Source organism: Daldinia childiae, assembly GCF_008694065.1.
Source record: "Daldinia childiae strain JS-1345 chromosome Unknown Scaffold16, whole genome shotgun sequence".
Lineage (NCBI taxonomy): Eukaryota > Fungi > Ascomycota > Sordariomycetes > Xylariales > Hypoxylaceae > Daldinia > Daldinia childiae.
In genome coordinates this window covers 257,342-284,544 of record NW_022984657.1, presented here as the reverse complement: position 1 = coordinate 284,544, position 27,203 = coordinate 257,342, and the positions used below count along the sequence as shown (strand labels likewise).

General features: G+C 45.4%; 9 protein-coding genes across 9 annotated transcripts; 6 read left to right on the top strand and 3 right to left on the bottom strand.

The window, feature by feature from the left end:
- Nucleotides 1-901: 901 nt before the first annotated feature.
- Nucleotides 902-5,505, bottom strand: GL218_09173 (Sterol 3-beta-glucosyltransferase; the record flags this gene model as incomplete). The annotated part of the gene is made up of 5 exons (XM_033585999.1): nucleotides 902-1,231; nucleotides 1,293-4,016; nucleotides 4,068-4,505; nucleotides 4,560-4,657; nucleotides 4,740-5,505. The coding sequence occupies 5 exons, from the start codon at nucleotides 5,503-5,505 to the stop codon at nucleotides 902-904; spliced, it is 4,356 nt and encodes a 1,451-aa protein (XP_033439933.1).
- A 1,823-nt stretch (nucleotides 5,506-7,328) lies between these two features.
- GL218_09172 (60S ribosomal protein L27a) lies at nucleotides 7,329-8,213 on the bottom strand (the record flags this gene model as incomplete). The annotated part of the gene is made up of 3 exons (XM_033585998.1): nucleotides 7,329-7,547; nucleotides 7,693-7,891; nucleotides 8,182-8,213. 3 exons carry the CDS (start codon nucleotides 8,211-8,213, stop codon nucleotides 7,329-7,331), a joined length of 450 nt encoding a protein of 149 aa, XP_033439934.1.
- A 713-nt stretch (nucleotides 8,214-8,926) lies between these two features.
- On the top strand, nucleotides 8,927-11,712 carry GL218_09171 (ATP-dependent RNA helicase chl1; the record flags this gene model as incomplete). Its single annotated transcript, XM_033585997.1, has 4 exons — nucleotides 8,927-9,076; nucleotides 9,124-9,585; nucleotides 9,635-10,342; nucleotides 10,408-11,712. 4 exons carry the CDS (start codon nucleotides 8,927-8,929, stop codon nucleotides 11,710-11,712), a joined length of 2,625 nt encoding a protein of 874 aa, XP_033439935.1.
- Nucleotides 11,713-12,109: 397 nt separating this feature from the next.
- Nucleotides 12,110-13,141, top strand: GL218_09170 (Thymidylate synthase; the record flags this gene model as incomplete). Its single annotated transcript, XM_033585996.1, has 2 exons — nucleotides 12,110-12,195; nucleotides 12,283-13,141. 2 exons carry the CDS (start codon nucleotides 12,110-12,112, stop codon nucleotides 13,139-13,141), a joined length of 945 nt encoding a protein of 314 aa, XP_033439936.1.
- A 472-nt stretch (nucleotides 13,142-13,613) lies between these two features.
- On the top strand, nucleotides 13,614-14,861 carry GL218_09169 (uncharacterized protein; the record flags this gene model as incomplete). The annotated part of the gene is made up of 1 exon (XM_033585995.1): nucleotides 13,614-14,861. One exon carries the CDS (start codon nucleotides 13,614-13,616, stop codon nucleotides 14,859-14,861), a length of 1,248 nt encoding a protein of 415 aa, XP_033439879.1.
- Nucleotides 14,862-15,822: 961 nt separating this feature from the next.
- On the top strand, nucleotides 15,823-16,485 carry GL218_09168 (uncharacterized protein; the record flags this gene model as incomplete). The annotated part of the gene is made up of 1 exon (XM_033585994.1): nucleotides 15,823-16,485. The coding sequence occupies one exon, from the start codon at nucleotides 15,823-15,825 to the stop codon at nucleotides 16,483-16,485; it is 663 nt and encodes a 220-aa protein (XP_033439878.1).
- A 284-nt stretch (nucleotides 16,486-16,769) lies between these two features.
- On the bottom strand, nucleotides 16,770-18,327 carry GL218_09167 (Polyamine transporter TPO5; the record flags this gene model as incomplete). Its single annotated transcript, XM_033585993.1, has 2 exons — nucleotides 16,770-17,575; nucleotides 17,652-18,327. The coding sequence occupies 2 exons, from the start codon at nucleotides 18,325-18,327 to the stop codon at nucleotides 16,770-16,772; spliced, it is 1,482 nt and encodes a 493-aa protein (XP_033439883.1).
- Nucleotides 18,328-19,493: 1,166 nt separating this feature from the next.
- Nucleotides 19,494-20,346, top strand: GL218_09166 (4-formylbenzenesulfonate dehydrogenase TsaC1/TsaC2; the record flags this gene model as incomplete). The annotated part of the gene is made up of 2 exons (XM_033585992.1): nucleotides 19,494-19,994; nucleotides 20,089-20,346. 2 exons carry the CDS (start codon nucleotides 19,494-19,496, stop codon nucleotides 20,344-20,346), a joined length of 759 nt encoding a protein of 252 aa, XP_033439882.1.
- A 1,000-nt stretch (nucleotides 20,347-21,346) lies between these two features.
- GL218_09165 (putative endo-beta-1,4-glucanase D) lies at nucleotides 21,347-22,559 on the top strand (the record flags this gene model as incomplete). Its single annotated transcript, XM_033585991.1, has 9 exons — nucleotides 21,347-21,464; nucleotides 21,546-21,581; nucleotides 21,639-21,742; nucleotides 21,808-21,836; nucleotides 21,892-21,965; nucleotides 22,024-22,065; nucleotides 22,131-22,348; nucleotides 22,409-22,453; nucleotides 22,518-22,559. 9 exons carry the CDS (start codon nucleotides 21,347-21,349, stop codon nucleotides 22,557-22,559), a joined length of 708 nt encoding a protein of 235 aa, XP_033439881.1.
- Between the last annotated feature and the right edge of the window lie 4,644 nt (nucleotides 22,560-27,203).

The following is a 27,203-nucleotide window of genomic DNA, read 5'->3' as shown; positions in this document are numbered from 1 at the left end:
TTTGTACCTGCTGGCAAGAGCCTGGCCTGAGCTGCACCCCTCGCAGCCCCTTGTCCGTTTGCGGGGAAAAGCTATACCATATAGTCACTTTGATTGGATACTTAAATGACGTGGCTCAAGCTCTGCATGTGGCTAGTGCTACCTATTCTAGTGTACTTCCAGTAAGTACCTATCTTCATCATCTTGATATATCTACAATGACATATCAAATAGGAGGTCAAAATAAATGATGATTTTGGAACAAGCCTAAGTAAATAGCATGTTGTTAAAATATTGGCTATTAAAAATCCAGAAGTGACATTTATCTAAACACATTTACACACATCCAGGGATTTCATCCGATTTCAAGCTCATAAATTTCAAAATCCATATCGCAAAACAGTATATGTTCCCAGGTTGCGTGAAATCTTAAGCGGAAACAATATCCAAATCATCCATAATTCCCGTGGCAATAATTACCTATTGATATCAACTATTGATAATAGTATCACAGAGAAATCAGATCTGTCTCTATCGTCTTGCTTGCTTGTTCGCTTGCCCGTTTCCTTTACCCCCATAAACCCAATGTGTAGCCCGCTGCTGATTACCCCTTAACCCTTATACGTCCTTGCAAGATATTTAGGCAAAGTTATTATGAGATAGAGAGAAGAAGAAAAAGACAAAACCAGACCCGGGCGCCCGCGCTGGCAATGCAGAAAGACCAATCTATGCGCGCACAGCTCCATGCGTAATGTAAAGTCCGTGAATCCTATCAAGTTTTAGTCGGCATCCAATATTCCGATACGGTATTTGTCCTGGTTGCCCTGCGTATTAAAATGCAGATATTGTCGAAGGCCCCTTGGAGTAGAGGCTTAGTTCCGACCCAGAGGCTACGGTACTAGCCGACCGTGCAGGAGTCTTCCTAAGAACCCGTCGTAGTCGACGCAGACCTGATCATCCCAGAATTTGTCCCAACTCTACTACCGAGCAACCTCGAGCCCAACGCCGTGGACCCGGTCGCTCCGCCCATACTGGACTCCATCTGAGAGAGCGCGCTTTTCTTAACAACAAGCTCCGGATCTATGTCGTCCCCTCCAACAAACGTCCAACTCTCTTCCTCCGAGTCGTCAGCTATGGTGCCATCAGGGCTGCTAGCCGTAGCGGCGTTCTTCCCAGCTTTGGATTTGATCAGGCTCTTGGCATACTCAAGATCGCGGTAGATACATTGAATCGCCGTATCGACACCATTTTCCTATAAGAAGTAAGTATGATTAGATACCTATAATCAAAAATACGTTTTTGGTTAGACTCACCTTGCGTATGGTCTCTCCTAATACTCTAGCCTTGACTATCATCCTTTCGCTGTGCGTCGTCTCCCACAGCGCCCTTGCAAAACTGTTGGCGCCCCATTTTTTCAAGCAGATACCAACGCCCAAGTCCTCAACTCGACTTCCGAAGAAGAATTGATCGCCGAAGAACGGACGGATAATGGTAGGAATACCAGCACGTAAGCTAGCGCCTGTGGTCCCCGAACCGCCGTGATGAGCAGCGGCGTCCATTTGCGCAAATAGCCAGTCGTGAGGCGCACTTTTAATCTGGAATATCTCGGGAGGAAGGGTTTGTTCAGGCACCGCGGCATCCTTACTACCAAGTCGGTCTGACCACCCCTTGGACAGAACGCATCGGACGTCAGCTTTCAATACCGCGTCGATGACTTCTTGTGTCATCTTCGCCGGGTCAGGAACAATTATCGAACCGAAACCAACATAAACCAGCTTCTTGTCGTCTTTGCGTGCTTGTTGGATGAAGTTCCTAAGATCATCGGGTGGACTCCACTCGGTCCCTTCGTCTAAGAACCAGTAACCTGTCACGCGGATCCAGTCGCTGTAGTCAAGCGGAGGTGCGACGACGGCTGGGGAGAAGTTATAAAGGAAAGGCACCTTGTTCGGCTGTAATTTTTCCAAATTAGTATTAGGCAAGCCAAGAATATTATTTCGCCAACGGTTAATTTGGTGCGCCGTCGCTTTCCAAAATACGTTGTCAAACATAACATATGTAACGTAGTTGTAAGCACCACCCATCTTATGCTCAGGCATGACGAAAGCGTGAGGGTAAGCGCGCGTTCGGGTCCAGGGCATCGTGAAAGCTCGGAAGTATGGAATAGCTAGAGCCTCGGCGATGTGAATCCCGGCCATAGCGCTAGGACTCTCGATAAGCAGGTCTGAACCTTGGCATGCCGTATAAGCAGATGCGAGGAGCTCGTCCAGCCAGCCTCGGAATTTTGAGTTGGCTTCTCTCAAGAAAGCCCACGTAAATGTGCCGTTTTGGATACAAATACGCATGAGTTCGCTGGGATCCCCCTCCACCGGTGCGAACTCGATACCGTGTCCCTCGATCCAGGTCTTAAATTCAGCATGTGTTGCTATTCGAGGCTTATGTCCCTCAGCCATTAATCCTTTGCAGAGCGCAATATAGGGTTGAACATCTCCTCTTGATCCGATTGTCAAGCAGGTGATCTTCATCGGCTCGGAGGGCTTGAAATTTAGGAACGATGCCCTAGGATCGTCGAAGAGAATTGTTGGCGACGAATCGCCGAGACAAGATGTTTCGTGGGGTAGCTTTAGTTCGTGCTCTGTATTTCCTTGAAGTCGTGCTTTGTGAAGCGCGTCGCGTTCCGCCATCGCTTCGTCCACATCTTCGTGTTCTTCCTGATCTAGCATGCCAATTTCTCGGAGATAACGAGTAGTCTCGAGACTTCGTAGCAGAGTAACCGCGCAGTCATCCCGTATTTCTGCTTTGTTGAATTCAAAGAATATCTCTTCGTGACCACGGATAACAATTACCAAGCCAGAATACCCAAAGCGAAACCCCTTCTCCTTCTCGGCAGTCTCGATGTCCTTCAGAGGCAGGATTAACTTGGTCCGGGTTCCGAGTAGCAGGCTACGGAAGCAGAAATACCGTTCGCTTATGTATACCTTACCATAGAGCGGCAACACTCGGACAATGTAGCCGTAGTAAGTTGCCTGGAGTTTCTCGGTTTCCGGGAGGGCAAAATGCGCGCGGAATCGATCCATATCGACGCCGTCGTCGTCGTCTAATTCGCCATCAGGTTTGAGGGCAGGGGCCTCGTGATAATGCTTGCGGCCACCTTTCCACATGCCCGATACTTTTTCTACGTAACCCATCGACTCGGTAGCTAATAGGTTACTCATATGGCGGCTGGTTTGATTTAAGTAGTTGGCAAATAAACCTGCTCGTTGTAACGGATAAGCTCCCATTTTTGCAATTTTGTTTAGTCCCGGCGTTGCTGCAGACGTTTGATCAAATTTCTCATTAGCTCTAAGGTCATTCACGTGTCCCGTAGTGACGGCGCGATGCTTATCAAAAACGATTGACTCGTCTGATTTGTCACGTAAACGGCTTGTACCGGTTGATCTGTCGCGCCTCGAAGCTCGAGAGGCTGAGATAGAGCGCCTGAGAGTAGGTCTATGAAAGACTTCGCTGCCTCGGAGGATCTGACTGCCAGAAGGATCCTCATTCGACGAAGACGCCATAGCGGAAGTGCTCGGGTCTTCTAGAGACTGTACATATGACTCGGAGGATTCTAATTTGTCCTGCGGCACTGTGCTATCGTGCATACGGTGCTTGCTCAGTGACCTGCTGGTAGCGCTAAAGCTTCGACGGGGCGACGCATCCCGCGTTAGGGTATCAAGATCAAGGCTTCGCCGCCCGAACTGACGAAATGCGTCAAAGCTGCTACGAGTCACGTCACCACTGGCTCGAGGGCTCAGTTCTCGCGGACTGTGTGGCGACATGGGAACCAGTGTCGCTCTCACATTTTCGCGGATCGTTTGGGATTTGAGATCCAGCGTAGCAGGGCCGGGTTTCCGTTTTGGGCTCGCGGAACTGTGTCGAGAGACTCCTCCTTGGCTCTGTTGCTGAGACGAACTTGACTTTGTTTGCTTCGATGCATCATCAACTAGGATTTTGAGGACGTTGATAGCCTCTTTGCTAAAGCTGAAAAATGAGAAGAAATACTATCGAGGTTAGTATATAACATATTTCTGTACGAATAGATTCATCCTTACTTCGTCAATCGCATACGTCTCATCGTTATCGATGACACGGATTTTGCACGTGTCAGCAAATTCGATCATCTGGCTATCTTCGACATCTATAACGTTATCGATCGGCAAGGAAATCTTGACGCTGTCGCCGTCATTGTGGGATCGAAAAATAACTCGTTGCAAGCTCTTGACCCATTCTTTGGCACTCGGGGCGCTATCGGCTTTAAGGTGATATGTTCGGTGATGTGTCACGACGGAGAAGGATAAGCCATCCTTTTCTTTCTCGTCGATACTAGCTGAGATGGCGTAGCTTAGATCAATCTGTCCATGGGGAAAATAGAGATTGGATGGATCGCGATAGTATGCCAACACATCTCCCTTTAAACGAAACCAGTAACGGCTGTATTTAGGATTCCTTTTGCCGCTCTTCGATAGGTATCCAGATTTGGCAACCTCATGCTGCTTAAGTTGTTAGCAGCAAAAAAAAAAAACATCTAAGATAGAGATTCATACAGCTTTCTTCGGCAAGTAAGCATAAAAGCAAATGTGTTTTGCAGTGATGTACATATAACCCTGTAGAAGGACACTTTGTAGTAACCAACAAGGGTATTCTAGTAGAGGACGCAATTAGCCAAGTTCATAATTCGCAGCTTATAATTCAAGGCTGAATAGAGAGAGAGACTGGAGTAATACCTTCGATGACTTCTTCGGGCTCGTCAAACTCGAATATACGTTTCAATTGCCGAGAAAGCAGGCTGGGACCGACTTCTTCTCCGTCGCCCCTACGATGATCCCCAGATAGTCTCTCAATGTCAAAGCTTGGCCTCGACGACATTTCCTCTCTCGCCTCTAGCATCCTACTCATGACTGGGGCAAGTCTTTCTTCGCGGTCGTTTTTAGCAGCATCAAGTATAGGCGAGCTCGAGTCTATTGTTGGGGGTCCTAAACCGTCACCTTCGCCTTCTGCGCTTGAGTCAGAGGGTTGGAGACCGGAGGTTTTAGATTGCTTGAATTTAGATCGTGTCGCAAGGCGCGGAAGTTGAGGCAACGAGCGTAAGAGCTGTCCCGATAATCTCCTACGCTGCTTGTCCCCCTTTTCTCTTCCCAAAGGAGGCTTTTTTAACACTGTGGTCTGCGCAATTTGTTCCCGTCCCTTACCCTTCCTCTGTCTTTCGGTCCGATCAACATCTTCATCTTCGTCGCTCGATTGGCCCTCGAACCGGTCGTTAAAATCTACGTTCGAGCCGGCGGCGGCAATCAATCCGAATATCGATTGATTCATGTTCATAAACATCTGGGCGCCTTGGTTAGGTAATAGAACATCCTCATCTACATCGTCGCCGTGATCTTTCAAGCGTTCGGGAAGCTCCATTGTCGGCTGGTGATCATCTTTTTGCTTCTTATGAAGCTTTTTGCTGACGCGATGATGCGTAGTACTCTCTTCCGATAAGGGTGCCATAACTGAAAATAAACTAAGGTTATATGTTATATTAACCGCTACTGGCTTCTCTATACCGTTCTCGGGGCTTAAGCTCTCGAATTAGTTTCGGTAGGTCTGTCGTACAGGTATAGGCTACACAAACGAGAGGCGAATGGGAGATAGACACGGCTATTCAAGCCAGCGTTGCCAAGGTTCGTCCGCGACCTGCGGAGGTTTTAAGACAAAGGGACACAAGTTGCGCCAGACTCTAAACTATCGAATCAAGAGTCAGCCTTTTAACTTAGGCGTCAGATTCAGAGATGGTTTTGCATCATCGGAAAGGTAGGCGATGGTGAAACTTAGGCAAAAGCGAAGTGATGGACAGGCGGGCAGGCAGACAAGCAGACAATGTGAGGCAGATAATGATAATAGTATTATTAGCTAGGTACTAGACCATAACAGTCAAATACGACTGCTCAGACCGGGGTGACGGATGACTAGATTGGAATCGGGAAGGGATCAGTTGATTGGATGAGTAGGTGACTTGAGAGCGTGTTGCATGTGGATGGATCTTTTTTTGAATGTGAGTGTAGCCTAGAATAACCTGGGATAAGTCCGCATATACATAGGATAATATCACATTGCAGTGGAAGCAAGTTGCAGCACGTAGGTACATTGTAGCGTATCTTTGTAGGTACTACCTACCTGTATTAATAACGATAGGCTAGGTCGTTAAGCAGTCAATATGTATTATCGATAACTTTAGCGCCGAAATGACGTGTTGAACCGCTTATATATGGATACATGTAGGTACATAATGTATTGAATTCCAACGGTCTCAGCACATGCAAAGTAAAACTCAACAATACCTAAAATACCTAAAATACCTAAAATACCTAATAGCCTTACATCCTAGGTACCTTACCTAGGTAGGTTCCTAGGTAATTAGTCCTTACCCAATTACAATTACAGTCAAAGCGGGAAACACGGACCTACTAGTGCCATGTTTATTCGTACGGCTTATCCGGTCGTATCGAGTCACTTGATCCAAACACAAATAACAAAAGGCACACAAGACCATAATCACATGCCAGATCTAAAAAATGACGAAAGAGGTAGTTATATTTAACTTAGAATGTAGATTTAAGTCCAGCATTATATCAAACCGCAGTTGTTTTTATATCCTTCATAATTAGTTTGTTCAAGATATCCACAAGTTTAACAGTTACCTAGGTATTGTCTCATAATATTCTGTCTTTACATGACCGACTCAGATATACAAGTCCCTCCGAAACTTTAAGATTATAACAGGGTCTTACAAAGGACCCTTTATATGAGCCATCTCAATTTAAGTATTCAGGGTTTATAATATCCACAAGGGAAAAGTCTTACTAGCTCAGTACATGAGTTATGAATAGTAGGATCCATTGTTAAATTACGATCCCCAAGCATTTAAACGGTGTTCAAGGTGTTCAAGTTATCTCACATTCGGGACACCGGGTATCAGAAGCAGTTCACTACGGTCGAAACTGCCATCTGCAGCAATTTTCCACCAAAGAGAAGAGTACATACGGCCTTGGATACATAGCCTAGTACTCTACAGGACGGAGGCACCTTCGGCAAGCCTCTCTGCCCAGCTCCTGAAAATCGTAATTAGGCGCTAAGGTCGCCTTCTGAATTGGGTAAAATGCATTTTTTGTATTCAGCTGAACTCCCTTTCGTAGAATCCGATCATGCCATGCGATGCTCGAGAAAGCCGAAGACTACCTGCTATATGTGCAGGTCCGTGAGTTACAACCGTCCCAAACGTCAGGTATCCGTTCCCTTGTTCCGCAAATAGAAACCATCCCGCCTACGCATTCTTACGCGACCAGCTCAACAACTCCACCAGCCTCCGTGATCTTCTTCTCCGCTAACTTGCTGACCCATCTTGCTCGGACAACTAGAGGGACTTCGGGAATTCGGCCCTTGCCGAGGACCTTGGAGTAGCCTAGGGGAAGGAGGTCGATGACAGGGACGGTGTCCTTCTTCTCGCCGGATAGGTAAGCCTCGCGGGTCTCAGTAGGGATGAGCGACCACAGCTACAAAACACCACGTCAGTAAATATATCCAGATATGAATTATAACAGCTACGAAACCCTCGTCTCGACCAGGAAGTGACATCCTAGGAGTATTCGGTATTTCGCTGTATCTGGAGAGGGCAGCATGTATATTTAATCAACGTACCTTGTCGAGGTTGATGATAGGCTTCCAGAATTGGTTCTGTTGCTTGTGGAAGTATCGCATACCAACCTTACCGAAGTAACCAGGATGGTATTTATCGATGTTCGTTCGGTGGTGGTGCTGACCACCGGCCATACCACGACCACCGGGATGCTTGCGGTGCTTACCAACACGACCGTGACCGGCCGAGACGTGGCCACGGCTATTAAATCGTTAGCACACGAACAAAAAAAAATCAATTGCTGCTCAATTCGTCGCGCCGGATGCCATAGATATGCCTTTAATTATCGTCCTGACGGATTTATCGCAGTAGTATCGTGAAATTTTCTTGAATTCCATTTTCGCATTGCTTTTGGTTGTGTTGTTCTCCTGTTATCCCTCCTCTTTCCTACTACTCGATTAAAATATCCAAAATTCATGGCATAATAAAGGCGAGCCGGCGCGACGATAATTGCAGCAACAAGTAATAAATTGGATTCGGTAATAACGTACTGCTTCCTGGTCTTCGACAATCTGGTAGGCATTTTGTCGGATGAGTGGCTTGGTTGTGATGTGTTGAAATTGCCTACTCGAGGTGGGTTGCGAAGATTAGGGCGGGTTTTGAATGTTGTATTGAGTTTGTGAAATTCTCTTCGTTTAATTTTTTGGGTAGGGTTTGGCGCTGTGGGGTCTAAGCCACATAAATTTAGGAATTGTCACTAGCCATTTCCACTATCGATAACACCACAAGCCACACATCAAAATAAGGTAAATGTTTATGTACCCCAATACTTCGTACATGCACTTCGTCTCAAGCCAATTACATTTCACCATTTCACAATTACAACTCACCGAATAATTCCCAGGCTACCAAAGACGGCTCATACCCCTTATTCATTCCTATTGGAATTGTATAAGAAGATCCCTAAGGTGCCTACTTGGGATATAAAATTACATATTATATCCAGGGACTATCCTGAAGAGCGCATATACCCTGGTGAACTTGTAGATGGCTTTTAGCATAGATGTACCCGGACTTGAAGCAAGTGTAGCTTTTGTGCAAACGGTGCATGAGTACGCTCTCACTAGTTTTGCCATCGAAGACATAATCAACGCTCTTAACCATCATAAGCCTATCCGCTGCATTTAATAATTAAACACTGCATGTTGAGAACTTGCTCTAACCAGAAGAGTTGCACGAAGTAATTCGTACTATCCAGGGACAACTAGTCAATAAGTTAACCAGTCAACCTCCTATATGGAAGAAATAATAGGAGGAGTCGAGAGAATCGACTTCCATCATCCATATACGCCATATGACGTACAAGAGCAATTCATGAACACCGCATATGAGGTCTTACAGCAAGGAGAAGGGCAAATTGGTATTCTCGAGAGCCCAACTGGCACCGTATGTTGATGTTTATATCTAAGTCTTCTCTACGCTAACATATTTAGGGGAAATCTCTCTCGCTCATATGCGCTGCTCTTACTTGGTTACGTAACCACAAGAGATCGAAGTTTGAGACTTCGGTTACTGAAGCCGCCCAGGAGTTTAAAGATGAGCCGGACTGGATTGTTGATCAAATGCTAAAGCGGAAGAGAGACGAGATAATTAAGCAATGGGAAGAAAGAGAGGCGCGGTTGAGAAAAATACGAGCCAAAGAAAAGATGACAGAAGAGAGAGGATCCAAGCGAAGGAGACTGGAAGATGGTAACGCTAGAAAGAGTAAGAAGACTGATAACGACGATGATGACGATGAGTGGCTATTGGATGAAGGTCAGGACGAAGATGCATCTCAGGACAGCGATAACCCATTGGGATTCAGCAAGGAGACACGGAACCTCATGAACAAGTTAGGCTTAGGAAGCCTTCAAACCAAAGAAGAGAGCGAGGAGATGGGCGAAAACGAGATTAAGGCGCGTTCGCTCGCGGGTACTTCTGATGGCTTAAACTAATTCATCATAGATCTATTATACATCGAGAACGCATTCACAATTGACACAATTCATCTCGGAGCTACGCCGACCAAATTTCCCAGCATCGTTACCAGATTCTCTTCTTGGCGATAACTCAAGCACCGAATCGGAAGGCATTAAGCACCTCCCGCTATCTTCACGTCAACGACTCTGCATCAATCCGTCGGTCTCTCGTCTCAGCTCTCTCCCCGCGATCAACGATCGCTGTACCGAGCTTCAGCAGCCAAAGTCAAAGGATAGGTGCCAATTCGTACCGAATGCGGACAGCCTAAGTTTAACACATCAGTTTCGAGACAGCGCCCTTGCTACTCTTCCGGATATTGAGGATCTCTTCGAGCTTGGCAAGAAGCTACACGTGTGTCCTTATTACGCCTCGCGAACAGCAGTGCCTAGCGCAGAGATCATTACGTTACCCTATCCTTTACTTTTGCAGAAGACCGCTAGGGATGCTCTCGGTATCAAATTAGAGGGCAACGTGGTTATCGTTGACGAAGCCCATAATATCATGGATGCGGTAGCTAACGTATACGCCTCGGAGATCAGCCTCAACGAACTAAAGCGAGCCAGGCAAATGCTTGGCGTATATGTTAAGAAGTTTGGAAAGAAGCTCAAGGGTGGAAACCGAGTCATGGTTGCGCAAGTCGCTAAGGTTGTAGATGGCCTAAGGGTATGGCTAGAAAGCGCGTCGGAACTAAAGGTGAGGCATAGGCTTCTCATTATTATCAAATTCTTAAATTAAAATACTAACATATATGCTTCTAGAGCGACCAAGGAATAGTCGACCCTAATGTCCTTCTAAAGTCCAAGGGCATCGATCAGATTAATATGTATAAACTCATTCAATACATACAAGACTCGAAACTCGCATATAAAATCGAAGGATATGTTGCGCAAGCCGAGTCTCAGGGCGCGGGAGATGCTTCATCCATAATACGGTCAACACCTGTTCTTCATACTCTCCTCTCATTTCTTGTCTCTTTGAACAACCTGAGCTCTGAAGGTCGTATTTTCTACCACAAAGTTTCCCAAGACGATATCAAGCTTTCTTACCTCCTCCTTTCACCTACACACGCATTTTCTTCTATAGCATCAAGTGCACGAGCAGTCATCCTTGCCGGCGGCACTATGTCACCATTTGAGGATTATACGGCACACCTTTTCCCGGACTTGGCACAAAATAAAATCACGACTCTTAGCTGCGGCCATGTGATTCCATCATCAAATCTTTGCGTTTGGACATTGTCATCTCCGAGACCAAAGACTGATACCAGGAGCGTGGAGTTCGAGTTCAGTTTCCAGAAGCGTAGTGACAAGTCGATGATCTATGAGCTAGGAATCGCGATCCTCAACATTTGTACGGCTGTTCCGGACGGCGTTGTTATTTTCTTCCCTAGCTACGGATATCTTGACGAAGTGGTATCTGTTTGGAGCGAGGTCAATACCGGCCAGCCTAAACCGCTAATGGAGAAACTACAAGCCAAGAAGGCCGTATTCCGCGAGACCAAGGGAGCATCGAGCGACGAAGTGCTAGCGCAGTATAGCGAGGCGATCCTGGGTGATAGTAAACCCGGCCCTCCGCTTAATAGAAACGGAGCCTTATTATTAAGTGTGGTTGGTGGAAAGATGAGCGAAGGAATCAACTTTTCTGACCGACTAGGCCGTTGCGTGGTGGTGGTCGGGTTACCATATCCGAATATCCATTCACCGGACTGGAAAGCTCGTATCGAGTACATCGAGTCGACCACACTCGAGCGCATAAAAGCCACCAATCCGTCTATACCTAAAGGCGAAGCTCTCGTAGCAGCAAAACAGGCGGCTCGCGATTTCTACGAGAATGCATGTATGCGTGCCGTGAATCAGAGCATCGGGCGCGCTATTCGTCATCGAAACGACTACGCCGCCATTGTGCTAGTTGACCGACGGTTTGCAGCCGACCGCATTAAGACTAAGCTACCTGGTTGGATCCGTGATGGCTTGGTCGAGGGAAGCGAAAACGGGGGATTAGGACAGATGATGGGAAAGCTTAGCAGTTTTTTCAGAGGCAAGAAAGCATTGGCGGACGCTTAAGAAACTTGACGGCAATAGAATAGAATAGTCATAATCATAATTATAGTTCTGGCAGATATGTAGAGTCCGGATGATAGTCAAGATGTGACAATGTGTATAATAGTAGGTACCTAGGTACCTATGTACCTACGTACCTCTAAAACATCCCACTATGACCCCGCGATAGGATATGCTTATCGATAAGTAGATTCTAATTAATTATTATGTACCTATGTACCTATGTACGGAATATTAAGCATCCCATTAAACAAGACGCGTTCCCCGTCGCGTCACTAATAAATATTTTCTTCATTCTACGTCGTCCATCACGAATCCGCAAATTCCCCCTTCCTCTGCTGATTCACTTGCCAATTAGTCTAATAATTTTAAAGAGGCTGTAAACATAATATCATTCAAGATGGCATCCTCACCACGACACGAAGAGTACCAATACCTCGATCTCGTTCAGGAGATCTTAGATCACGGAGAGCGTCGACCAGACCGGTAAGCTATAGCTTTATCCTCTCTATTTATTACCCAGTATATCAAAAAGACTAGAAAAAAGTTTCTAAAACTCGACTTCCCTTGTAGAACCGGTACCGGGACATACTCCATCTTCGCCCCTCGATCGCTCAAGTTCAGTCTCAACGATAACGGCAAGCCGATTCTACCATTATTAACGACGAAGCGCGTGTTCCTGCGTGCTGTAATAGCCGAGCTTTTATGGTTTATCGAGGGAAATACATCATCGACATCGCTCAGCGCGCAAGACGTCAAGATATGGGATGGCAACGGATCACGCGAATTCCTCGACAACCTAGGACTCAAAGATCGTGAAGTTGGTGATCTAGGCCCCGTCTACGGTTTCCAATGGCGCCACTTCGGCGCTGAATACGTCGATGCACGCACAGACTATACCGGCCAAGGCGTCGATCAACTAGCTGATGTTATCCACAAATTGCGCAATAATCCCTACGACCGCCGCATGATTCTCTCCGCTTGGAACCCGGCCGACCTGAAGAAAATGGTGTTACCTCCGTGCCACATGTTCGCGCAGTTTTATGTCTCGTTCCCGAGACAGAATAGGGACGAGGAGAACAATGGAGAAGAGAAGCCAAAAGGTCATCTTCACTGCCAATTGTACCAGCGGTCCTGCGACATGGGTCTCGGTGTTCCTTTCAACATCGCGAGCTACGCGCTGCTGACGCATATGTTAGCACATGTCTGCGATCTAGTCCCTGGTAGTTTAACACACGTTATGGGCGACGCACACGTATACATCGACCACGTTGACGCCTTGAAAGTACAGCTAGAGCGCGAGCCACGTCCATTCCCCGAACTACAGATCAAGCGTGATAGTGGTGGCTCAATCGACGGGTGGAAGGTAGAGGATATATCGGTTCTAAATTACGAACCTCACAAGACGATCCCGATGAAGATGTCTGTTTAGCCTAAGACATAACAATTACTTAGATGCTAGAAATATCTTGATTATTAGATTCATAGAGAAATAGGTAGGCAGCTCGAGTCAAGATATGATACGATGATGAATATATTACGTGGGAATGATATGTATTAGGTATGGAGGGTTGAATTTCGTTAGAGGCATAGCCAAGAGACGCGGCGCTGTGAAACTAGAAGAGCTGAATATATTACCTTTACAGTATATAGAATTGGTAGCAAAGGCAAAAAGGCGCCAGGTGTAGTAGATCATGTCTAAACTGATATATCGTTTAAACATTTTTTTTGTGATTTTCTCATGTTGATTACTTGTAAATAATATGTCTTTCAAAATATGATAAAATCTCGATCATATCCACTTTTTCCAAGTGTCTTGATATCTTAGGTACCATAAATATTTCAATACTTACCTCCTAGAGGTAATTACACAATTTCTATTTCTATACCAACTTCTCGCCATAATGTCTGACGAAAAACCCTCCATTTCTACCCTTGCAAAAATAGCAGAAAGCGAGCCCCAGAACTTACAAGCTCATGCCGACAAAGTTGCATCTCTAGAGTTTTTCGGCGATGATGCTTCTCATCATACACTATTCAAGGATTTAAAATTCCCCAACCTTGAGACTCTTTGGCTAGATGCCTCGGACCACAATGACGACACATCTCTGGAACCGTATCTTCAACCTAAGCTGAAGCGCTTTATCTTCTACGGAGGGCCCATCTCAGATTCCTTCCTAGACAAGCTGCAGACTTCTTGTCCGCTCCTAGAAGAGCTACTCATCGATAACCCGCGGGACCTCATCTCCCCTGAGGGTTTCCTTCAGCTCCTTAACGGCGCTAAGAATCTAAAGCGAATATCAGTTATGTACGGCATGAGCCGAGCCGTAACAGACTCCGTCATTATTGCTCTCGCTACAAAGCCCGGCCTTGAAATTCTAGAGTTCCAGGAACTCATTACTGCAGAACTGGCCTCGAGAATCGTCACAGAACAATCCCGGAACGACGTCGAGGAAAAGCTTCTTCCGCAATTTCGTGAATTCATCTGTGTTGCGGAGCCTGGAGGACTTACGAGCCTACTGCCGTATCTATCTAAACTTACTCGCCTAGAAGCGAATATCGTATATGAAGGTTTTCCTTTAACCACGGTGCAGGACCGCGTAGTCCACAGTATCGGCTCGCAATGTATTAACCTACAGAATTTAAGGTTGGAATACAGAGCTATAGAGGGTCAACATATTCATATCCCCTCGGAGGCTCTCGTCAAGCTAGCGCAGGGGCTTGGCAAGTTAGAGGAGCTCAGCATTTCTGGCAATAAGGTCGAAGCTCCAGAATTCGGTGATTCTCAATTTGCCAGTATAATACAAGCCCAGCCGCGCCTCAAGGTCCTACATTTGAAATTCATATGCTACCTTACGGAATCTTCATTGATAGAGGCTGCCAAGAACGGCGGCACGAGGCTAGAGGAACTCGAGCTCAACGGGACTTACAATCTTCTAAATCTAGCAGATAGTCATGTTTCGCTTCCCCAGTTGTTGTCGCTCGAGCTTGGGCAACTGGCGTCCCTTTCTTCCGCAGAAGATGCGATAACTAGAGAAGCAGCTAATATTGCTCAACTTCTAAAGAAGATCGCGCCTAGATTGGAATATTTTGACGTGGTGTCTGGGAATACCGTTAGTGATATGGTATCGTACGAGCTGGATGAAATATAATTAAATTGTTACTTATACTTAGGAGTATGTGCTTCTATTCGTACGCGAGGTATTTCACTTATGGTCGCTTATATGGATTTATTTCATTGGCTCACGAAATATCACGCTACAACAGAAGTTGTCCAAGTTCAAGCTACAGCCTCGGCAAGTCATAGTAGAACTAATTCAGAAAAATATATGGCGTTAGCAAAGAGTATCGCATGGATAGCCTAACAAATGTATGTATCTGGTTTAAGTAATAAGTAATCTAATGCTACTACTATAATTCTATATGCTTAGGTTAATGGTCGATAGAACCAAGTAGATAGACCGCCTTTTCCACCTAGCGTCTGGTCTAGAAACTTGAGGGTGCCAAGAGATGCCGGCTGTCCTATATTCAAACGATGTTAAAGATGTCAATTTACGCATTAATTCCGCCATCCTATCGTCCTTTTTTCGAAGGAACACGATCCCTGATCTTACTGTTGCTAGAGCTAGAGCTAGAGCTGTCAGAATTCCTTCTTCAGAGCTGAACACCATATAACGGGTGAACCTTGTTATCCCGCACCGAATCATCACCAAAGACACTCGGGATGAATACTACATTTGGAATCTTTTTGGGATGTGATGGTAAGACGCCTAGCGAAACAATTAAAAGTCCTAGTGCTATACTCAACTTCTCTGACGTAATCGTCGTCGAATCCATCAACAAATCACCTACCTAATACAGCTACAAGGTATATATGTATAATGCCCGTTCAGTCGTGGCCTTTCGATACCCCCGTCGAAGAGCCACTAGCAATATCGACGATCCACATAGGATAGGATAGACATACAGGCTAGCGCCATCATACCTAAAGGGGTCAGTCAGAAAGCAACTGTATAAATATCCTCATTATTTCCCCGCCGAATTCTACATATCATGGGCATGCATCCATACTAGTAGCAACCGACCAACCTCAACAACTAGAATCAATAAACCATGGCTCCCGTAACCGAAATCGTCCTCCACAGCCTCAAGCCAGGCACAGACGTGGAGACATTCTACAAGCTCTTCTCCGTCATCAAAGAGCAATCGGGCGCCCAAGCCGTGCGTGCTTCCACCGTGCACGAGAACCCCGAGCAGGTCGACCTCTTCATCGACTGGGACAGCATCGAGTCGCACCAAGCCCTGCAGGCCCAAACAGAAGCCTACGGCGCCTTCATCGACCAGGTCAAGCCCCACGTCACCAAGCTAGCTACCGTGATCCACGCAGAGCTGACTCCGTTCCCGCCCACCGTGCTGGATAATGCCGATGGCAAAGGCAAATCCCCCGTTGCCCAGCTCATATTTACCTACTTCGCGCCTGACACCGACGCGGCCAAGACGCTTACCGAGGCGCAAAAGTTCGTCTCTAAGCTGTCTGGCACGAGCCTCGCGGGATTGACGGGTGAGTCCTCTTTCGGCTGGACGGTCGAGAAGGACGTTGATTTCAAGGGCGAGAAGACCCGCGTGTTAATTATTATCCTGGGCTGGGAGAGCGTTCAAGCTCATTTGGAGGCGCGCGAGACAGATGCTTGGAAGAGTATAATTGGCGAGTTCCAGGGCGCTGCAGAGGGCCTTAAGGGCTTCGAAGTCACCCACGTTAGCACCAAAGCTGTATAGGGTATATATATACTAGTTAGAGAGCTCAGGGTCCTCATGTTAACATATAAGTATGTTGATACATAGATTAACGATTCACGAAGAAAGGCAACATTTGCTTACGATACTGTACTGTTTATCTTGTATCGTTCTGCGTCGATATGATTTGATTTAGGCAAGTTTGGCTCTATTAGTGAAAGGGGGCCATTCAAATTGACCTCTAAATGTCTAAGTTAGACTATTAATACAGAAATAATAGTTTACCTTTCGATTCGTCAACTTTAGGTAGCTAGACCTATAAAATATCATACAATCTTCGAATCAGACCCTTCTTTGGTGCTTGCTTCCTTTGCTCCCACCTCCTCGTCTAGAGATTGTCCCCTAACAACCCCTACACCATGATCAACCATTTCAGACTTCAAGACCGGTGGTCCAGAGAAGTGTTTGCGGCCCCATGCAAAATACCAGATGATACTAATAGCAGCGAAGCCTGCAAATACCACACTAGCATAATTCATGGAAGAAGCGTTCAGCCCGGTGAGATTAGTCGGCATGCAGAATAAGAAGATGGCAAGGATAATCCATAGCAGCGTTGTCACATTGATAATAAAACCAAAACGACCAAGCGAAAATGAAGCATGTTCTAGCTGCTTCCGACCGCGCATAACGGAAACTAGAATTGGTAGTCCGTACGACGTCGAGAGACATATCGTAGCAACTCCCGTGAAGCTGCTGAATGCTGCCGATGAACCGAAGTAAATGAGGCCTAATAAGCAATCTACGATCGCTGATAGAGTGAGAGCCCATAACGGGATATCGAACCGCTTATCGACTTTACTCCAGAGACCAGAGCCAGGGATAGCGCCGTCGCGTGCAAAAGCGTAAGTACAACGACTTGAAGCCGTCAACGCACCAACGCCGGCAAATAACCAAATACCCAGGATAAGGAATAGTAATCCGAAGCCACCCCCGGCACTTCCTGTTGCCGTCTTGAAAATGAGACCAATTGGCTGACCGTTCGCGACCTCAAGGAGTGTTTGGACATCCGGTAGCACGAAAAGGACCGGAATTAAATAGATAAGACCTGTAAGACCGGCCGCCACGACCGACACTATAGTATTCAGAGTTAGTCATTATAATTCATAGTTATTATAATTCAAAGAGAGTTAGTTATATAGATTACTTACAGACGATAGCCTTGGGAACTTCGCGCTCAGGCGACTGTACTTCCTCGCACATGGCTGCGACCATACCGTATCCCGTCAACACATATGCAGGTTGCAATAGTCCAACGAAGAATGACCAGCCGGTTGGCCAGCCCGACGCCGAGGCATCATAATGTGCAAACACGAACTCGCCACTTCTTTTGCTCGGCGACATGACCAGGAGAACGATCAAGATGATGAGGATAGAGGCACCAGTCCAGTATATACAGACGGTGTTGATAAGATCTAAATATTTAGAACCAAAAATATTAATCAAGTAGCACACGAGCATAACAGCCCAAAACATAAGTATGGTCTGCCATGCGTTGGCAACAAACTCCTCGTCCCATAGCGAAATGGCACTGAGAATCAATTGAGCACCACCGAAGTTGATAGAGAGGGTGACGGTCCAGTTACCAACCAGCGTCAGCCATCCTGTGATCCAACTCGCAATCGGGGCCCATCGAGGCGTTGATAATAATGCGGCCCAGTAGTAAACGCCACCCGCGGTAGGATATACGGAACAGATTTCGGCGAGCGAAGCAGCGATGGCAGTCGAAAGAAGGGAGAGTAATACCCAACCCCAGATAACAGTAACTGATTGTCCGTTTGCTAGCGATATGTAAAATGTAGTACTAAGACCGTATGGAACGGCCATCTATTATGTGTTAGTAACATTATATGAAGCCATCTAGAAGCTATCTAGGAGGTAGTTATATAATGGCTATTGATATATGAGTCACGAGATGTCATTGGATAGTATACTACATACTATTGACTAATTAGTATTCGTCTATGCTAGAGCTAGTTTATGATTTCTTTTTTTCATACGTACCAATAGCAAAGGATAAGCCAAGAACAGAAAGCATACTCAGACTTCGAGGTAACTCGGCCTTGTAACCCATCTTGGCGAGTGCGTCATCTGCTGCTGTCATCTCTACAGATCTGCGCGGTCCAGCGCTGGTAATAGATTGCCTCCCCATCGTCAATAATATCGGTATGAATGATGAGACATAAAAGAAGACATAAAATATGATGATACGAATAAAGAATGGTAGATGAGCGCTACGAAGTTTGTGAGTTTGTGAGTTTGTTAGTTTGTTAGTTTATTAGTTTATTAGTATATCAGGCACACTACAAGGTCCCCTGTCGAGATACTGATAACATAAAGTTCTTATCTCTAAACTAGATCCTTTTCATTAAATACAAGGATACGGTAACTCGATCATCCTAGTTGGACTTATCAGCAATCTATTCCCCAGAGCTGAAATATTAAATTACCACCCACTAAGCTTAATATGGTATCGCGTACGGCCTCACTTCTCATCTCAGCTAGCAACCGTCTCTTTATCTTCTTTATATTACATAGTATAATTATGAATATATACTGTACATATCTATTAGATATCTACCTAGGTTAGATGTATTAGATATATCTAATGATAATTGCAACATAATCCATTTCCATTACAACATCTCATAATACATCAATGATTATACGAAATATGAAACGTACACGAATATTTCTTGTTCAACATTAAAAGTGACAAGGCAACGACGGCAATTAAAGATATACGAACCTGCAGGAATCTCATAATGAGGGGAAATCTGAGGGGATCTTCATTAAAGAGTCCCCAAGTTCCCCGCACGCTATTCGCCTCCATCTCACAGGCGCATCATAATATGAATTCGACAGCTCGTCTTATACGTCTACTCGATGGCTCGACTTAACATAAATCGAATTATCGACAAATTTCAACGAGACTCTCGCACGCGTAGAAAATAATAGTGTAAGAGCTTCAATAGGCAAAGAGAATCACAATCATGGCTCCTCGACCCCGTCTAGAAGGCAAGGTCGCAATCGTGACGGGAGGCGCGTCGGGGTTCGGCAAAGGCATCGTAGCTAAATTCGTCGAAGAAGGGGCTCGAATTATCATCGCCGATCTCTCGGAGGAAGCTGGTCGAGCGGCAGCCCAGGAGCTGGGATGTAATTTCGCAGCAGCCGATGTGACGAAACGCGAGGACTGGGAACGTCTTCTTCAGACGGCTCTGGATACGTCTGGCCAGCTCGACATTGTGGTGAACAACGCCGGAGCGACGTACGCTAATAAGCCTACCGAAGAGGTGACGGATAAAGACTTTGACCTCGTCATGAACGTCAATGTCAAGTCTGTATATATCTCCACTAGCGTTATCGTACCCTACTTCCTCGAAAAGAAGAGATCGGGGAATTTTATTCAGGTTGCTTCTACCGCCGGTGTTCGACCGCGCCCGAGGCTTACCTGGTATAATGCATCAAAGGCAGCTGTGATTAATGCTACAAAGGTATGAGGAATCGCCGCCACCATCCCTTTTCCTCTGGCCCGGCACTATTTTATCTAAAATCTAAACTGAAAATGTTAACCGTAATATATGATAGACGATGGCAGTCGAGTATGGACCTCAGCAGATCCGGTTCAATGCGGTTTCTCCAGTCGTTGGAAGCACAGGGATGACACACCTATTCATCGGCAAGCCCAACACAGCTGAGAACCGCAAAGCGTTCGAGTCTCTGATACCGCTAGGTAGAGGCTCGACTCCGGAAGATGTCGCTAACGCTTGTTGTTACCTAGCTAGCGACGAAGCTGCCTTCATCACCGGGGTCAACATCGAGGTAGATGGAGGGAGATGTGTTTGAGAAATTCCCTCGAATGACTTATGAAGGCATCTTTGAACCTGCGTATAACGTGATAAGAGTTAATGGACTGTTCGGTCCGAAGTTATTGTACGGGAATTCAACCCGCGGTGATGGAGTTAGGTATTTGTTTTGTTATTGGCTATAGCATAAATTTTCAGTCGATATACGATATAATCCGCATGAAGTGACTTAAAATAGAATCACATCTTAATTAACTTCCCAAGCATTAGACCATTCCGCCTAGCGAAGCACATCTTGTTTCCAGATACTACTTCCCAATCGCATCTTTAAATCAGAAAAACTAACGTGAGAAACAGGGTATAACTTGGCCATTTCTGGTTATGATGAGCATATAGGACCGTTGTCTTCAAGGTTCTCGGTTCTCCTATTATTGGTCATCTGCACGATAACTCCCTGGTTTCCGGTGCGGCGTGTAATAAATATTAGCGTACCCGGCAAGGTGGGTTGCGGTAGTTGGCATTTATTAGCATTATATATTAAGGTAGAAATATGTAGTATCGACTTGCCAAATGGGTAGAATTTCCCAACGTCCTTCCGGTATTGCCTCTTTCGGACAACCTCACGGCCTCCTATTCTCCACACATACCCCACGACGAACCCATGAAGCCACGCCCGCGCGCTCTCGCGTACCGGAAAACTTATGTGTTCTCCATGTAGCAAGGCCTGCTTTGTCGCAACAATGATCGCCGACGATGGAACGACGGTCCGCTCGAGCTACCTCTAAAAAATGTCGGGTTAGAGGAACACGATTCCAATAGTTAGTTAGAAAACAGGACAGAATGACAGTTCATTCGCTTACAAGCAATGCTATTGGCATATAGACAGTGACATCATTGATGCCGCGATCCCGGGACATCGGTATTTGATAATCTATATAAAGTGTCTCCTTGCCGTCTGGGAAATGTTGTGAAACCTTTAAGCACAGCGCCATCATCGTCACGGTCAAACTTAAGACTTCATAAGCTATCCCTTGCCCACCATGAAGAACTTCGCCAACATTGCCGCCGTTGCTGCGCTCGCAGCCAACAGCGCTTCCGCCCACTACATCTTCCAGCAGCTCTCTCTCGATGCTACTGAATATGCTCCGTTCGAGTACAGTACGTCTCACGAAGAGGACTCCTTACCTAGCCGTTTGGTTACAAATAAGAGTAAAGACTAATATAATCCGGTTTGAATAGTTCGACAAAACAGCAACTACAACTCACCTGTTACTGGTAAATTTTGAACATCCTTTTTTTTCTTCCCTTCTCCGCTTACCATGACCGTTATAGATTTGACTTCAAACGACCTAAGGTGCAATGTTGGTGCTCAGGGTGCCGATACTAAGACGGTAGATGTGAAGGCCGGTGAATCATTCACTTTCACACTCGACACCGTATGTATTCTATTCCAGATACGCCTCATTTACTTATCTAGTATTACAACTAACTTATTCGCTAGCCTGTGTACCACCAAGGGCCGATCTCCATGTACGGAATAATTGATGTGCTTTGCATTCTAGCAGATATGCTAACAAACCACCAGCTACATGTCCAAGGCTCCGGGAGCTGCCTCGGAATACGACGGCAGTGGTGAATGGTTCAAGATCAAGGACTTTGGTGAGCCACTTCAAGTGTTTAAGCCGTTGGTACTTCAATTGCTAACTCCTATTCATAGCTCCCGACTTCTCAGGTGGCGAAGCTAAGTGGGATATGTCCGGTAAGCATAAATTCCCTCCATAAGTGACCTATTTTACGAAAGCACGAGTTAACAAGGTCGTGTAGGCTCATACTCGTACACCGTCCCGTCGTGTATTGAGGACGGCGAGTATCTCTTGCGAATCCAGAGTCTTGCGATCCACAACCCGTACCCGTCTGGTACTCCTCAATTCTACATCTCCTGCGCTCAGGTCAAGGTATCCGGCGGCAGTGGTAGCTACAACCCTACGACTGTGCGAATCCCCGGCGCTTTTAAGGAGACCGACCCTGGTTATACCGCCAACGTGAGTTTCCTAAACCCAAGGCCTTTTCGGTGATGAGAGGATATGCTAATAGTTTATTAGATCTACTCCAACTTCCACGAGTACACTGTTCCAGGCCCCGCGCCCGTAAGTCGTCCCTTAGCGTATAGCGTATGTTCCAAGTACTGACTATTTCTAGTTGACTTGCTAGATCCTTTTTGGGTTCTCCAGTGGTTATATATATGGGTTCTAGGGTAAAGGATAGGTACGGGCTAGGTTTGGTGTTTGAAATAGTGGCACTTTTATCATTCTATCTTGCTTGGTAAACCCTGATACGAGGTTTCCTTACATAGCGACATACTTCGATTTAGTATTAGATAGATGCCATATTACTTATCAAATATCTTGCCAAATGGTGGCACTGTATACCTATCTTACTGAGGAAGTGTGATCTAAGTAGTCAGTTTTCTCTTACGATACCTACAGTTTCCAACGCCACTATCGTACGCAATAGTAAATGAGCACCATATGCGTATTCCCAATCAATCCGCTCTATGAATATCGAGTTGGTATTACGCTATGTTTTAAGCATCTACTCTCCAGCGAAAGTTTGCAAACGAATTCAAACTGCGGAAGGTAATGCGGATGAAAAGGAGTATTTTGCAAGATGGGAGAATGATGATGTGGTTGGTCTCCCTTCATTCGCTTCTATTTACCAATAAAATCGCAATAGGTCGTCTATTCTTAAAACGAGCGGTTTTATTGGGCTTCTTATCCTATTCCACTTAGGATCATAAGTAAATATTCTAATTATCACATAAATTTTAATTACGAGAGCCTATCGGCTTATGAACAAATATTAGCCTAAGATTAAATAGATACTTCCATAGAAAGGTGGGCAAACTATACTCAAAGCCTCAATGAAACTTATTAGGTTATTTTTGTTTGATATGTTGATTCCTATCCAAGCAGTAGTGAGTATCTCGCGATAATCTAGCACTAGATGGACCCTTAAAACTTCATGAACACTTTCGCATTGAATATATGATATATGTCAGTGAATTACTCTAAGATAATATGTGAGCTTTCAATACTAGAGATACTTGACTTGAGGTTCAGGATGGTTATTAGTGATAGTCTTATAAACAATATATAGATGATCAATATCAGTAGCATCTAGTGATATTCCTATGGGAGGTAACTATCGTCTTAAAGGCTAAGCCAGAGACTTATTGTAGAAAGCTAGAATGGAAACAAGACTTGGTCATTTAAAGGAAATAATTTCTATTCATAAGGGGTAGGTAGGAACTTAAAAGACCTATCACAAAAGGCCATAATCTAATTATTTTATGTACAATATTCCAAGAGACATTGTTTTCCTTCCATGTTGAATGCCTAACCATCGTGATTATGAGACTTTGAATTATGCTTTTCAACTAATTGATAAAAAGATACCGGAATTCCTCGAAGAATATTTAACTTATCAACAAGTGAGAATAGGGTTGTATTAAGGAGTGTGTGCGTTTATATGATAAGACCTTTCTAATCGACTATCTAAAATGGTATCTCATTGAACTAAACATATTCTAACTACAGTATTTTACAAACAAGGGTTGAATAAGAGTTTCAACTTATACATCTTTGGGTTAGTCTCTTATCAAGATATATAGTACATCTTCAACAACTACAGTTAACTTCAAACATGAATACAAATTTTGCAAAACTGCAGTAGAGTCATACACGTGCCCTGCGATAAATTACAAGTTATTCACTACAGTTTCAGTATATCGCATAGTTAAATAGGAACCTAAAGGAAAAAACAAAACAACTCGTATCAGCGTGGTCACGTCGCCGTCAAAGACAGCAAAGACAATCCGGAAGTTCAATACGGCTGAGCAACTGATAGTTAGACTAAGCCATCGCCCACCTCAATCAAGCCCAACTACTGTCATGATGACATGCTTGCCTCCAACAAGCAGATGATCGTGACCCCCATCAACGAACGGCATCAGCCTACCTCCCCTCAACTCAACTCCCCGAATAGAAAATCGCCCCAAACAAACAAACAAACTAAAAAATCAAAACACGACAATACGCAATCCGTCTGCCCACGGTGGCAAATTTCAGCGCCACAGCCCTAGAAACAAGGCGTCAGACTGCCGCTTCGCTTCGCTTCTTCAAGTGTGATACAGCCCCTCCCCAAAAGAACGAGGCCTCGCACGCGCACAGACAAAGATGTAGAAATATCAACACGGAAGCGAAGGGAACGGCCGGGACATGTCGACTGCATACCCACTATACATACATACATACATACATCCACACATACAAAATAGATGACTGACTAGGCAGCCGTCACGCGGCAGCCAAGTGACTAATACTCCCGCACTCCGAATTCGATCACATGGTCCCCCGTGAACGCGACGACGGGGCGCATAGCAGCCCATGGGGGTTATGGGTGTGGATGGGTTGTGTATTGTATATACGTACCCCGGGCCACACTACGCACACTCGTACGTACATATGTATACTGGGGGAGGGGCAGGGATATCTGACGGCTTGCCTTACATACATATGCCGGGCTTATATATAGGTACATACTGTGTTGGGTATATGCTGCTCTTTCTACTACATAAGCCTTTCCGCTCTAAGAATCCGTATACAACTACATAACCAAAGGGCAAATCACCGTTGTAGATGATATAGTATAGTCCGGGACCGGAACCCTTAATACCTTGATACTTGGTCAAGAAGAGAACCTACGAAGGGTTGGAGTTAGAGTAGAGAACTCGTATACTTATTCGACAGCCGAGTAACTTAAGCAGGCTAATACACACTCCAGGTCAAAATCTTACAGACTTCGAAAGCTGTAAATAAATATGGATACCCACACTTCTTTTTGTGTATACTATTATATATGTGACAAAAGCGAATAGCTGCATGTCAATATCAAGAGATTCTATTGGATCGTCTGTCGCCTGATTCTGAGACTTTTTGTTTCCGTTATATCCAACTTAACATCTAACTCAGTCTTATATAACACGAGGCCTGCTTATGTCGACAGTGACATGCCTTTTGCACATAACTGGCGTCCAAGTACGGCAATATCACCACATTCTATGTTGTCATATGTCTCTCATAGTTTTCGGGGCCCCTTGCGTTTATTATACTTCTTAGAATGATCTTCCAAATTATCTCTAAATAGGCAGGTCGGGCTTCAACGTTGCCGCTGGGTTGGACGAATCCGCCTTTTTCTCATATGAGACTCATATTGCCCACCTTCCTCCCGCGGACGTATCATCCTTGATAGAACCTGCACGTCATGTAGACATGCAGCATTATATATATGACTTTCCTACTGCTGGGTTTGTTGCTTTTGCGTGCCCTGTATGAGGGACTCCCGTGGAAAAAAACATGGATCTAGCAGACGGGCGAACATCTCTGATTATGTACCGCGTTAGGTTACACCATGGTCGTCCAGGAACCTGACTCAGGATCAGGATGGTACCGAACACCAAACGGACGTACGATACATCTAAGAACCGAGACTATCGGATGTGACCACTTGCCAATTCTGTGGCAAAAGAGCTTAACCTAGAACTAGTACCTAGGTTCGTCTAATGAGCGACGGTATGCACTCTCAGCGGAGACGACGGATACTAGAACGCGTTCTGCACGCATTACGGGTGCAAGCGCTTGCGTATGTCTCATCGTATCCATACTGCATGTGCGTGGTTGATGGAGGGCTACTGTGGGGATAGTGCATCATGAGATAGCCAGGCCAAGCTCAAGAGGGTGCAGGGACCCTAGGCTATGCAAGAAGTGGTGGAATCTCGCAGATCAGAGGATCTCGACGGTCTTGACAGTCGATCAGATTTGCACCCTTGCAGGACCAAACCCTGTTCGGATAATCGGGAGACGAGGATAACCCGTTGCACTGCAGCGGAGAGAAAAGGGTGTCTAGGATGTTTAAGCATAAGACAACAGCGTCATGGGATATAGACCCATTTTGGTTGAAGTATACGAAAACGGAAATAAATGGTCGATCCTTCGGTGCAATTTGATAGATGGAAGTTTGGGGGGCTTTGTTGGAAATGGAGAATTCGGTGATAGTACTGGATATTAAAAGATAGCCGCAATATTGTTTGACAACATTGTATTTAGGAGACTATCCGCAAATGCTTGTTCGGCGACCTGGGTTCCTTAAGCCGGTTTCTAAGGAAAGGTGAAAGCTTTGATGGTAGCAACCTTATTATTGATAAAACATCTTCAAGCAACCGAGCATACTTTGCCTATAGGTACTTGACTTGAGAAATTGTACGCTGGGATACTATGTATTAGACATAAGTAGTGTATAGCCTGGTGGAAGGATAGCGGGATACCATATGCAGACAGGGACTTATGATGGTGTGGAGATTTCATGTGCAGCAGCTCGAAGTGGTGAGTGAAATTAATTGGTGATTTGTTCGCTAGAAAACGGTGTGGCCACACCGTGAACACTTTGGGAGTAGTGGCTGACTGCCTGTACATACAAGGCTAGACTTATACTTGCTTGGGCGGTTAAGCAATCTCCGGAATAACCTCATTTTTGGAGGGTCATGGGAGATGAATAACGACAAAGAAAATGCCCTCGTTCTCTTCGGAGCTGAAATGTTTAGAAAGAGACGGGCTAACTAGGCATATACAATTCCATACTAATATTAATATGGCCATATGACTTTGTGTTAGCAGTAAGCAACTAACCTAGCGCTTAGTCTCTAGACTCGCAAACCGAAACCTGAGCTAGTCGTTCTACATATTACCGACCTAAAGAAGAATAAATAGAATTGGGTATCGTTCGACGAGGAATATCGGGGTGTGGCGATTTAGCATCAGCTAAGCGAGAGTCGTATAAGTT